The following is a 12,728-nucleotide window of genomic DNA, read 5'->3' as shown; positions in this document are numbered from 1 at the left end:
TTCAGAAGTGTCTGGGTCTCTAAAAATATTTTTATGTCTGACTAATATATAGTAATGATACAAAAAACTAAAGAATACAAATACAGAATTATAATTTTATTATTGTTTCTTTTGAATGACCAAAGTCAATTTTTCAGAAAGCACAAAGAAAAACAAACTATTCTCCTGTCATTTTGTATGTTTCTAGCTTGTGAATTTTTTATGTCCTATTAGCTCTGTAATCTATGGAGCCCTCGGATTTATTGTCGGCCATGAACTAACGCATGGCTTCGACAAACATGGTAAGTCAGCTCCTGTGCTAACTCAGCCCGTCGTCGTATTTTCTTCAATAACTTGGTTTTCGCTGCGTCTTTAATGTTTAACTCTTTAACTAACATCCCCACGTTTCTAATCCTCCTCTCACTCAACAGTTCACAAATGTATGGGGCCACTGGTTCCTACATTGCCAGGCTGTTTGCTAAAAGTCTTATCGAGTTTTACGGTAAGTATCTCAGCATGAGCTCACGCTCAAGAGGCTGTTTAATGAGCTGTATCAGTTTCATTGGATGCTGAAAGAAAGTTCATGTATTTTTCTGTGATTTAAGCAAATAGTTCTGAAGGTAACTGAACCCTGCATCTGGACCAAGAGAATGTATTAGTTATTAGATTTTCATTCCTCGAATCAACAACTGCAATGGATTGATTGTTTGCTGTGTCTTTTTCCATCTTGAAATTGAGAGTTCAAGTTTTTATCCTGAAAGTTGCACATGAAAACATGTCTTGGCTGCTCAATTTAGCATTACAATAGAATACATTACATTATATTACATTACATTACATTGTTTGAATTTCTTGGTTTCTATTTATATGTAATAAAATGAGTTATAAGTCATGGTTAAATTCCAACTTATCTTTCAAACTTGTCTATGGTTAACCTTCTTGGCTGTTGTTTTTTTTTTCATTAATTTTAACTGGAAAAATGTAATCAAAGTTAATAAGAACACCACAATGTGTATATTTTTTACATATTTTTTTTATTTTGGAATAATCATTAGACAAGGATACAAAGAGATGCTTTTAGTTTATCCTAGTAGCTATGGTTAGCTAGTAGTCATGAGGAACTTATAATATCAAGCTTACATATGTCTGGAGCTTTACATGCCAGCACTTCCAAATATTTAGCATGAACTTGCACATCAGAAATGTATTGACATAGAACTATTCTTGAGCATCAGACAAGCAAGAAGATGTAGTCTATCATCCCAACAGTGTCACTGTTTTGTCACAAGTTTGCTGTGTGTGTGCAATATTCAAGTATAACCAGAATACCATGCATGCATAACATGCATGTGAATATTCATAATTGGTTGTAGTATATATGTTGGCATGATTAGTTAATGTAAATTGTTAGGAAAACTGAATTTCTTTTTTTTTAATTTTCTCTGTTTCACTAACTAACTTTGTCAATTTCATGGCCCATTTTATTCTTACTTTAACTAGCTTGCCAGTTACAATACAATCATGCAAAGATTGCTTAACTAAAGGAAAAGCTTTTTTGTAAACTTTGTTCATCCTGTAAAATTTTTTTTGCTAAGTTTAAAAGCTACAGGCTTCAAAGCTCCAAAGAACCTCAAGCTCAATTTTGGAAATTATTTTTTTTGCTAAGTTTTAAAGCTACAGGCTTCAAAGCCCCAAAGAACCTCAAGCTCAATTTTGGAAATTATTATTTTTTGCTAAGTTTTAAAGCTACAGGCTTCAAAGCCAAAGAATCTCAAGCTCAATTTTGGAAATTTTTGTTTTTTGACACCCTTCAGTCCACCCATTTCAAATGATGACCTTACCTTTGATGGGGAAGTTGAAAATGGCTTAGAAAAGTGTTGGTGTTCTGTAAAGTTTTTATTGCCCCAGTGGTAATTGTCATCATCTAATTTGAAGTAATGTCTGTATTATATAAGAAGAAGAAGAATCACCCTTCACTGGGTTGCAGGATAAGTTAAACAACTTTAGTAAATAGAAATTATTTACTATCCAAACATTTTCCTAATACAGATCAAATATACAATTATTGTTATGCATTTCAAAAGGGAACGTTTTGTTACTAATTATGAAAGAATTGATTGCATTGTTTGATTGCAAATGATTATCATTCTTTAGGGCATTAAACATTGCCCATTGAAAAGCAGACAGGGCAAGTAGAATGTTTCTTTTTTGTTAACTTTTGTTTGGTCATATTAACTGCTTTATATTGAAACTCTGAACTTTCATATTGTTAAAACTTGTGCTACATTACAAGACTGTGTGTTCTAATTTGAACAGAACAATGTGTCCTACATTGAATGGCAATACACTGTGTCCTTTAAAGCTGCATACTCTATCAAGAGGTCCAAATAAAGAACAAAACTCTAACCCTGAAACCCTCCTATAGAAGAAAAACTTTATGGAGAACTGCCTGACTTGGAAATCACTGCCCAGTTCATCTCAGATATAGAATTACTGATCTGACCGCTTTGACATGAAAAATGAGAATGAAGAAAATTATGTCCTTTCAAATAGAACAACACTGTGTCCAACATGAAACAGAATAATATTTAAAGGAACATGTCCTCCATTGAATGACAACATGCATTGTTTTTCATTGACCAGAACATGTCGTGTATTGAACTGAAGGACAGTTTTAATTGAATAGAAGGACTTGAGGAGTTAGACAAAAAAGTGTGTTACATTTACTTATGTCTTTTAAGTGACAAAATTCAAGAAAATAGAAAGAAATCGAGACAAGTTCCAACTACTGAATTAAAGACTGCAATCTCCTTTTGGTCTTAAGGAATGTTTTCATTTATTTTAAATATTTTTTTAAATTATTTATTATTTTGATAGTTCTGTAATGTGAAATAATATGTGTGTGGATAATATCTATAAAGTTGAATTAATTATTGAAACTTTTGTCTACACAAAAATGCAATTGTGAATTTTATATATGTATATATAAGGTCTCCTTTACACAAACATTATAGAAATATAAAATCATAAGTGCTTTGTATCTGTTTCAAGGAAGTCAGTTCAACTCTCAAGGTGAGAAGAATGACTGGTGGAAAAAAGAAGACAAAGAGAGATTCAATAACAAAGCCGCATGCTTTGTACAACAATATGGCTGCTTTAAATGGGATCGACTTAGAAGTGTGAGTAGACTAGCCCTTACCATTGGCTACAATCTTATGGAAATGTTCATTGCTAAGTGGCCTCTGACAGACATTTGTCTTTCACGCTGTTTCTATTTTGTTCAATTATGTTTACAACTCATTACCACTAAATACATTGCTTTATTTGTTTTAATTTTTTTGGGGTGCCTTTCTTCAACAGTTGGATGGAGAGAAAACCCTCAATGAAAACATCGCAGATAATGGAGGTCTGAAACAGAGTTACAAGGTCAGTCTACCCAACATTTTTTTTTGTTTGAAACCTTGTTCAGCTTTGAGTGTTGACTATGATAATGTTGAGGTAACTGGATATGTCATATAACTCAAAAGCAGAACAAAATAGAGCAGTGAGATTCATAACAAATGAATATTCACATTTAACCAGAGTAACACCATTAGTAAAATCACTAAATTTAGAAAGCCTTCAGGACAGAAGACTCAAAAGTAAAGTAGCAATTATACATAAAACACTGAACCATAATCTTCAAATACAAAGACACAATCTAATAAAATACTCTAAAAGACACAAAGATAAAGGCACATTCCTCATCCCATTTGCTAGGACAAATTTGTACAACTACTCCTTCTGCCCTAGTGCTATTAGAGCATGGAATGGGTTGCCTGAGCTAGCCAGGAAAACCAGTGACTAAGCAAAATTTAAGTCATTAGTTAATATGCTTGACTAAATGCATGATGCGTAGGATGTAATCATCTTCTTTTTTGAAGTAACGTCTGTATTATATAAGATAAGATAAGAACACAATGAGGCAACAAGGAATAAGTTGATTTAAACTGGATGAAGATTGCATACATTTAATTCATCGAAAAGGGCACGTCCACTGTCATTACAACAAAAACTCTTAACTTCCAAAATATTTTTTACTGCCATTATAGAACTGCTTAACTTTACAGAAATATAAAATTATAAGAGCTTTGGGTCTCTTTCATATCAACTAACTTTTATTTCAGATCTATATTTCAATTCCAGTTTTTTACCTATCTCATAGTTGCTAGCTAAGTGTCCTTATTAAAAATAAAGACAATAAACAAACCCAAAATTTACATGGCTAATCTATTTGTATCTCTTAACATTTTTATACCTAGCTCACTTTTATGAATGTGTCTAAGTATAGAAACTTTGCTGAAAATCCATTGTATCCAATTGATATAAGCACATTTTGAACTAGAAGGAAACGAGAAGGCTGACTCTCTTGTCAAGTGTGGGAGAACAAACACACAATTAAAAATTGCACTCTATCCAGAAGAAATGAAAAAACTAATATTGAACAGAATAAATGAATAGAAAATCTCTAATCTGAATCACAAGAAAGATGATGCCTATTATAAGCTATCCCGACAAGATCAACATCTAATCTTTCACCTCAGAACGGGACAAAACAAAATGAGACAACATATGTTCCAGAAGCTCCAAATCGTAACCAGTGAAATCTGCCCATGTGAAGTGTCACCAGAGAATGCTGACTATGTCCTTCAAAACTGCTCTCTTTACCAAGAGGACTGAACAAGACACTGGCCCCAAAACACCCCTTTAGATAGAAAACTATATGGAGAGCTCCCCGACATAATAATGTGAATGAGGAAGAAGAAGAACATTCTAAAGTTTTCTTTACGATTATCAACAGTTGGATATAAACAGTAGGATGGTTAATTTTGTGTAAGAATGTTCATTAACAGTCCATTTTGAAAGGTCTAAAAAAAAATCTTATCAAGCAGAAGATCCTTTGATAAAGGTTGTCTATAAATATATAACTTATTGCATATTGTTAGTAAGAGGATATGGTTCTTTTTTTTAATTATTTTCTATAGTGGCACTTGTCATTAAGAAATGTTACCCACATTATTTTCAATGTTGTTTTATTTTAGGCTTACAGAAATTTTGTAAAAAGGAGAGGAGCTGAAGAACTAAGGTTACCTGGCCTCCAGTTAAACCATGATCAGGTCTTCTTCCTCAGTTTTGCTCAGGTATAGAGTTAGATATGTTTTTAAATGGCTAAATATCAATATCCCTTACCAAAAATGTTGATAAAGAAGTAATTGTCTATTAAAGAAATGTAATTCTTTTTATTTTTACACAGACTTTATGTGAGAAAGCCAGTGATGAAATAAAGCCAGATATAAATGAATCATCATCTTCTGCCCCAAGCCGTTATAGGTCAGTATAATATTCACTGTATTCCCTTCAAATGAAAGCATTCTTGATGATGATCACAGGGATGCTACTGAAATCAAGCAAATTCAAGCAATAAGGAACTCATATGTTGTGTGCAGATTTTCTAAAAACCAAATGCTGTTTTACAATACATAGGGTCTTAGAGTTTCTGAACAGACAGTTAAAGTTCCTTTACCATTATTATTATAGCTTATAGCGCTACTTTCATGCTTATAGCATGCTCAGAGCGCTTTTGGTCCAATCTCTTTTGTGGACCAGTGGGGGGGGGGGGGGGGGGGGGGGGGGTATCTAGGAGTTGGTTTTCGGTGCTGCCTTTAGGCACTCAGTAAACACAACTCTGCCTGAGTTGAGTGTCGAACCTCGAGCCCACTTCTAAGTAGCCAAGTTCAAGCGCTTTTGGTCTCTCGACCACGCTTCCCACAATTTTTACGTAGTATACACCTATATTTTCATTGGAATATGAAATTTAAACTTTACTACTGTAAAAAGTAGTAAGTAGTAACATATCCCTTTCAGACCTTGCAATCTATAGGGCAGACGATGTAACAGTCATCTGTTTCTATTGCTGATAGCCAGCACAATGACCACTGCCTTTACTTTCTCTACCTAATGTCAGGTAGACAGTAACCGAGTTGGGTGTACCTTGCAATCTATAGGGCAGACGATGTAAAAGTCTTCTGTTTCTTTTGCTGATAGCCAGCACAATGACCAATTGCCTTTAAATTTCTCTTACTGACTCTTACTAATGTCAGGTAGACAGTACCTGAGTTGGGTGCCCTGAAATTCAAAATCCCTGCCTTCACCAAGATTCAAACCGATTGGTTAAAAAGCCTAGCACTTTGACTCTCAGGCACCACACCCCATTTTATAACTGTAATATTGTGTTAAAAATAAAGTTTATGTTTTTTTTTTTACTTTTAAAACAAAAGTAAAGAAATTAAAAAATAACATTAAGTAGTCCTAAATAATTTTAAAGGCTTAAATTTCTAAACTGAATGAAAGTTTATTATTATTATTTTGAATCTATTATTTTCTTTGCAGGGTGATGGGCAGCTTACAGAACTCTGCTGCCTTTTCTTTTGCCTTCAATTGTAAAGCTAACAGTCGAATGAATCCACTTGGAAAATGTGAGGTCTGGTAAAGAAGCTAGGAACCTTGTGACTAAGTTTGATATTTAATTTTGTTTTAAATTCTTTCTGGCAATAAAATGTTTCAGAAATGTTCCATCCTTAGGTTTTAAATTAATGTAGAATGATTTGTTTAATCTTTGTAAAAAAAAAAACACCTCAAGAATTAATAATAACTCTATAACTGAAAACTACAAATATTCCTGAAACTACAGTACCTGAAAAAAAAAATGGTATGAACAATTTTGACTAAAATCAAAGCTTTCTCAATCAGAATTTTAAAAAATGTCTTAAAAAAAAATATGAAAAAATTATTGTTTTATTTAATGTGTGACTGATGTAGCCTACAACTAATAGGTTTAATATCTACCAGTATGTATATTTTTTCATGTTAAATTTTGTGAATTTTTATTGTCATCTTAAGTTACTGTAATCAGTTTTGGTGGCAGTAATGTTTTATGTGTAATCATAGTCTTACTATCCCTGTGACACTACTATGGTAAACATTCATGTGACACAATTTGGTAAACATTTATGTGAAACCAGTAAACATCTGTGACACATCTATGTGACTAGATTATAGAGCGAAAGAAATCTGTAAGATCTTAATCACTTTTCATGGGACAGTAGTTATATTTTTTTTGTTATGTGTAATTGGTTCTGTATTTGTTGGTTGGATGTATATATTTAATTAGGATAACTAAATTATTATATCGACATCATTTACATAAAACTTAGGTAATTAATAAATTGCATTTTTTTTTTCTTTTCATTTTATGTGATACAAACATTATGCCTTTTTAAGAATTTATTTGTTTATCTTCTTGAAATTAAAAAATAAATAATTAAATGTTAAGAAATATAATTATTTGTGAAAGTAAATTTGAACCTAAATGTTCAAGTTTATATGTAATAGTAGAATTATATAAAAATTTTACATAGACATCTTATTACTGATAGTGTAGTTAACTAATAACGAAATTCTTTTAGAGCAGTTTGAGTTTCCATCTAGAGGATTCAGGTTGTGACTATATTGTAGTTTGTTTGGGAGTTCATATATGTATTGTGTTTAAGAAACAAATCTGAACTCTTCTCTTGTCTGTGATTTATTTTATCTCCTTGAACTAGAGATCTACTATTTATTTATTTTGGTAATGTATGTTGACTAGAATTGAGATATATTTAATTCACATTCAATTGTTTGTTGCAACCTATTCATTTTTTTTAAATTTTGTACTTTGTTAATTTGTTCCATTTTGTGTTTTCTACAAATTCAATTGGACTATTTAAGTTATTCTTAACATCATTTGTATGGGCAAGGTTTAATCCTGACCTATTGTCATAGAAAGCCTGAACAATGGCCTACTACATTGCAACCTTTGGGCAGTGGAGATCATGTCACAGGTCTGTACCATGTGGCATCAAGCTCTTGGTCTCCACTGTCCACAAGTTGCGACATCGCAGGTCAGTGTAGAGGCCTACTATAATGAATGGTCTCGGTTTATTCCACGAAGTGAGGCAGGAGACCTTTTTTAACACCACCTGTTTAGAGCTTGCAGATTTGAGAAAGGCTCGACCGACCCTTTACTAGTCTCCAGGTCAGCAGCTGATCAATTCCAGCATTAGCTCTGAACGGTCCCTACACCAGTCAAGTGTGCAAAAACTCCATCAGCCTGATCAAAGAACTCCCCCCCTCCCAAATATCACTAGCATAGCTCTGCACCATTTAAGTGGATTGGCCTTTTTAGCCACATGAGACATTGCAAGGGGAAAAGGTCATCTCTTGAGGGTGTAAAATATTGCGGATGAGAAAGTGGCATATTGATTTGCATCAGATTGGCTCCTCATGAAGGGCAAACGTTTTGTCTCTTTCAAAGACAAATATAGTTAAGTGATAAAGATGTTTCTTTTTTTATATGCTTTTACTGTTTATTTAGTACTGTAGTGAAGATCATTATTAATGTACTCTTGACAATCATAGTACAGTTGCACATGTATGTAGTGCAACAAATGCAAATAGTGTAGTACTCTATTATAGTTTATACTTGTATACAGTACATGTACATTTTTATATTCATTAAATGTTTGGTCTGTAAAAATGCCCTTCCAAGTATCGTATTTGATGTACTCTGCTTGGTGGCTTTACTAATTAAAACACATATGTCTCAATTTGTTTAAGAAATATTTTAATTGCACATTTTTCTCCACTGTAGGGAGTACACCAGAAAAATATTTGCAAGGGATATCACTCTTTATCAATGTATTTGCACCCCCATGTTTGCATTTTTTTCATTTCTAAATCAAACCATTCTTGAATTATTTCTGTGTTATTACTAAGAGAACATTAGCATGATGGACGCATTGATTTATTTTTTAGATTTTATTTTGCAGAATTTTTCTTTGTATGTTCAGTTTATCATTTATTTAACATTTACCAAAAGAAAGAATATATATAGAACTGTCAAGAGTTGACTTCGTCTTTTAGTGTGAGTTTTATTACAACCAGAAATGATGGTGTGTGTTTTCCATAAAAGAATGATAGTGTGCTCTGACCCACATTAGAATGATAGTGTGCTCTGACCCAATTACCTGATTGCTTAAAAATCAGTAGCAGCCATAAGGTTTAGTTATATTCCTTTCTAATATGTTTTTATAAAAATAATTCCATCATTGAGACTTATCAATCCCATTGTGAAGTTTTTTTTTCTTCTAAGTTCTTGAGATTCAGAAAGAATCAAAATTAACTCTAAAAATCTATTTAATATGAGATGATTTTCTACCAATCATAATTTATTTTCATGGAGTGTATATCAATACAATCTAAACACTGCTTTATTAATCATGTACTATGGATTAGTGCAACTTTTATAGATTTCATGCAACATCTTTAAAAATGCAGAATTAATAAAGGTTCTTATCATGAACTGCTGACAATTGCTGATAAGTGGAGACTATCTTATCCCAGACTTACCGAATTCTGATTCAACAGGTTGGAGAAGCCACTTGCACTACGTGGCTCACAAAGTTTCTATTCCAGACTTTTAAAAGGAGGATATATAGGAGGCCTTTTCTAAGTAACCTGAATTCAACCAAGTAAGGTGAACATATAAAGTTAGACTACTAAGTCAATATGCTTTTTTTTTTTAAATTAGGTACTTCTCAGTACTAATCTTGGCAAGAAATGAAATACAAAAAGAAAAATCTACAGTAATATATTTTATTCAAACTTTAAAAAAAAGCTTGTTCAATAATTTTTGGCAGCATATGAAACTATTTCCACTTATATAAATAAGAAACATTTTTGTTTTTACTAGGCCAAATTATTTTAAACAATTCAATCACATTCTCCCTTTGCCAAAACTGGGTTATGAATAATTTGTGTTTGTTATAATGCCACTAAATCTATTTATTTTAAATATAATCTTGAGACTTATAGATATATGTGACTTTAAAATATAATTCACACAACTTTCATTGAAAAAATGTGAAAGTTACCTTTTATAATACTTTGCAGCATTATAACAAGTTTGAGAATCTAATAAAATGTCTATCTCTACATTAACTCTTTTTCTTCATAATTATTTACCACATTCTGATGGAATCAACATTGGTATCGTCGGTTAGGAGAGAAAGACTTAATCTAAAACAAAACATTGACTTCAATTCCTAAAAAAGAAGTTACAATTTTAAAAAAAAATCTATTAGCTACATTTCTGCTTTATATTAATATAAAATATGTAATTATATGTTTAAGAGAATAAACAGGGATGAAATTTTTTATGAAACCTTTGTATTATGCAATAACTTGTGCAGTGCTAAAAATTTTCAGATTTACAAACACTTATGAAATATTTTAAATTTACTGGGCTAAGAAATAACACATATTTAAGACTAGAAGACATTTTATTTAATTTTGGCAATTTTCCCCTGGACTCATAACAACTATTTATACGATGCTTTTTTCACCACTTGATAAAACAGAAAGCATTTACTGGAAAAAAATACAAGGGAGTAAGTTTCAAATTACCCTTTAAAGAGAAAAGAAACTGTTTTAGATTTTACCGTTAAACAAAAATGATTAAAAGATATTAGTTTTTAGGTATCACAATATGTTAGTGATTTATATATATATATATATATATCACACAATTATGAAAGATTTTAATATAAACTGTAATCAATTCATGGTTTCTAAGATGTTACTCCCACCCTATGACTGTTTAGATAACATAACTTGAAATATCCCAGTATATATAAAAAAAGACTAAAAAAAATCATTTTTATATTTCATCAAGTTTATTTTAGAATAAATAATTTTGATTTTCAACTATTACACAAAAGTTCTGTAAGGAAAAAAGTCTCTCGTTGTTTTGATAATTAACTTAAAAAGAAAGTTTTTAAAAATTCAACTGTAAAGAGGTTGACCAAGTGGAACTCCTTTATAACATCGGGCAACACAAACAGAACTGTCATGTATCCAAAAGTGTATCAACAAATTCTTCATGTTCAAACTTGCATATCTTTGCTCATCCGTTTATACCTCAGGTATCAAACGATACCTTTTCAAATACAAACTTCATAACAGTGGACACAGGAAGAATTCTTTGACAACTACTTAAAGTATACATTTTTATTTTTAGTCAAAATTAACAGTATTTTCAACTTTGATAGTAATGAAAATTTAAAGCAAGAAAGTTCCACCAAGTGTCCTACAATGAATACTTATAGTTATAAGCTACAGTCATTTCTTAGATGTTGGAGAATTTAGTAGTGATTATCAGGAATATAATTTATATCTGGATGATAGACATTTAGCTCACTTTATTATTTAGCACTAATTTAAAACAAAATGTGATCCCCATATGTATGGCATTGGATACTCTTCTAGTCTACATCAAAGCCATTTTTTTTTACATGCCCTTGAGACTTTCCTGGAGATCCATTATGTTGACCTGACACTGTCAGATCTTCTAGAAAACAAACAAAAAATAAAGTTTCAGAAATTTATGGAAGTAATTACATAAATAATATATATAGCAGTATATAAATACAGTGTGTTTTTATATATATATATTTTTTTAACTACATTATATTTTTGTTTAATTACAATATTAAAATTAGTATCTTTCACAAAAATAAAGCCAATATAAAATAATTTAAAGTAAAACGCATAAAAGTTTAATTTTTATTAGAACAGACAGAGAAAACTAAGTCTAGGTCTAGACAGGCATTTCAATAAAAGCAACTTTATCAAATAGACAAAGAGAGAAACATAGCGGGACAGTCAACAGTCCAAAAGATTGAGGGACAGGTGAAAATTGCATTTGAAGAAAAGAAGGCCTCAGTTATGCTGTTATTTAAAAGCGTTTATCAACACAACATTCACTACCTTGATATTTGTCATTATGGTGGTGGTGTTTCTTAGTTTTCTGCATTGCACAAGCTCGCTCACTAATAGGGGTCACAGGGCCCTGCTCTGCATCACTTTTCATGCATCGCTGGATCCGTTCCGCCACATAGTTGCAAGCTGTAATGAATACACAGATAGATTTTAATCTGGGTTCCCTAAATTCAGGAGACATTTTTATTTTAGAAAAATAGTTAATAGAAGGGTAATGAGAAAACCTTTTAATTATTGGTTTATTGGATCTAGATCTACCTTTGAAAGTATATCTTAGACTTTGCAATTTTCTCACCATTACTGCCATTAGATACATATACTGATATATAGAGTAATCAGTAATTATCGTCTAGGTAACACCCCCTATTTTCTGACATTAACAAACACCCCACAATCTTTGTCAAAATGAGCCTCAATTTTTAAATATTCTAGATTAATATTTTTTATTAATATTACTATTTATTACTATTAGTCTATTAAGTCTATAGAGTACTATAGACTATTATGAGTATAGAGTATAGTCTATATGTCTTAAGTCTATATTAACTATATATATTATTATATTCAACTGTTTTAAGTTTAAGTGTTTTATTTAGAAATTTACCATTGATTATTAATCAGACCATATTTTCTAAATTAAGAATTGGACTAGTCTAGAAATAATATGGTATAGACTCTAGAATTCTTGAATGAAGTTGTCAGTTGAACAGTTGAAGATCACACTGACTGTGCCACTCACTCAGTGGTTTTAGCTCTAAATTATTCTAAATACGTGACTTCAACTTCGATTTGTTATGTAAACATCAACACTAAATGACCAAATTTATAAAGTG

The 12,728-nt window shown here is 31.4% G+C and overlaps 1 protein-coding gene and 1 long non-coding RNA gene across 5 annotated transcripts in view; one reads left to right on the top strand and one right to left on the bottom strand.

Moving 5' to 3' along the window:
- The window catches only part of LOC106066758 (neprilysin-like), a 42,365-nt gene extending 35,733 nt beyond the window's left edge, over nt 1-6,632 (top strand). For 3 of the 4 annotated variants that reach the window (XM_056026098.1, XM_056026097.1, XM_056026100.1), the window contains 6 exons: nt 411-481; nt 3,031-3,158; nt 3,340-3,405; nt 5,061-5,159; nt 5,273-5,349; nt 6,409-6,632. In XM_056026098.1, the coding sequence (XP_055882073.1) occupies nt 411-481; nt 3,031-3,158; nt 3,340-3,405; nt 5,061-5,159; nt 5,273-5,349; nt 6,409-6,508 (541 nt within the window). In that variant the 3' untranslated portion in view covers nt 6,509-6,632. Of the gene's footprint in view, nt 1-213; nt 282-410; nt 482-3,030; nt 3,159-3,339; nt 3,406-5,060; nt 5,160-5,272; nt 5,350-6,408 lie in introns of all 4 variants that reach the window. The other variant, XM_056026099.1, reaches the window with a different exon arrangement.
- Nucleotides 6,633-10,187: 3,555 nt separating this feature from the next.
- On the bottom strand, nt 10,188-12,727 carry LOC106066748 (uncharacterized). The gene is made up of 3 exons (XR_001217615.2): nt 12,500-12,727; nt 11,884-12,021; nt 10,188-11,464 (listed from the first exon to the last, which is right to left on the bottom strand). It is a non-coding gene; the product is annotated as an uncharacterized LOC106066748 (long non-coding RNA).
- Between the last annotated feature and the right edge of the window lies 1 nt (nt 12,728).

Source organism: Biomphalaria glabrata, chromosome 4, assembly GCF_947242115.1.
Source record: "Biomphalaria glabrata chromosome 4, xgBioGlab47.1, whole genome shotgun sequence".
NCBI classification, from domain to species: Eukaryota; Metazoa; Mollusca; class Gastropoda; family Planorbidae; genus Biomphalaria; species Biomphalaria glabrata.
The sequence above is the reverse complement of the archived record's forward strand: the minus strand, read 5'-3'. Positions and strand labels throughout refer to the sequence as shown.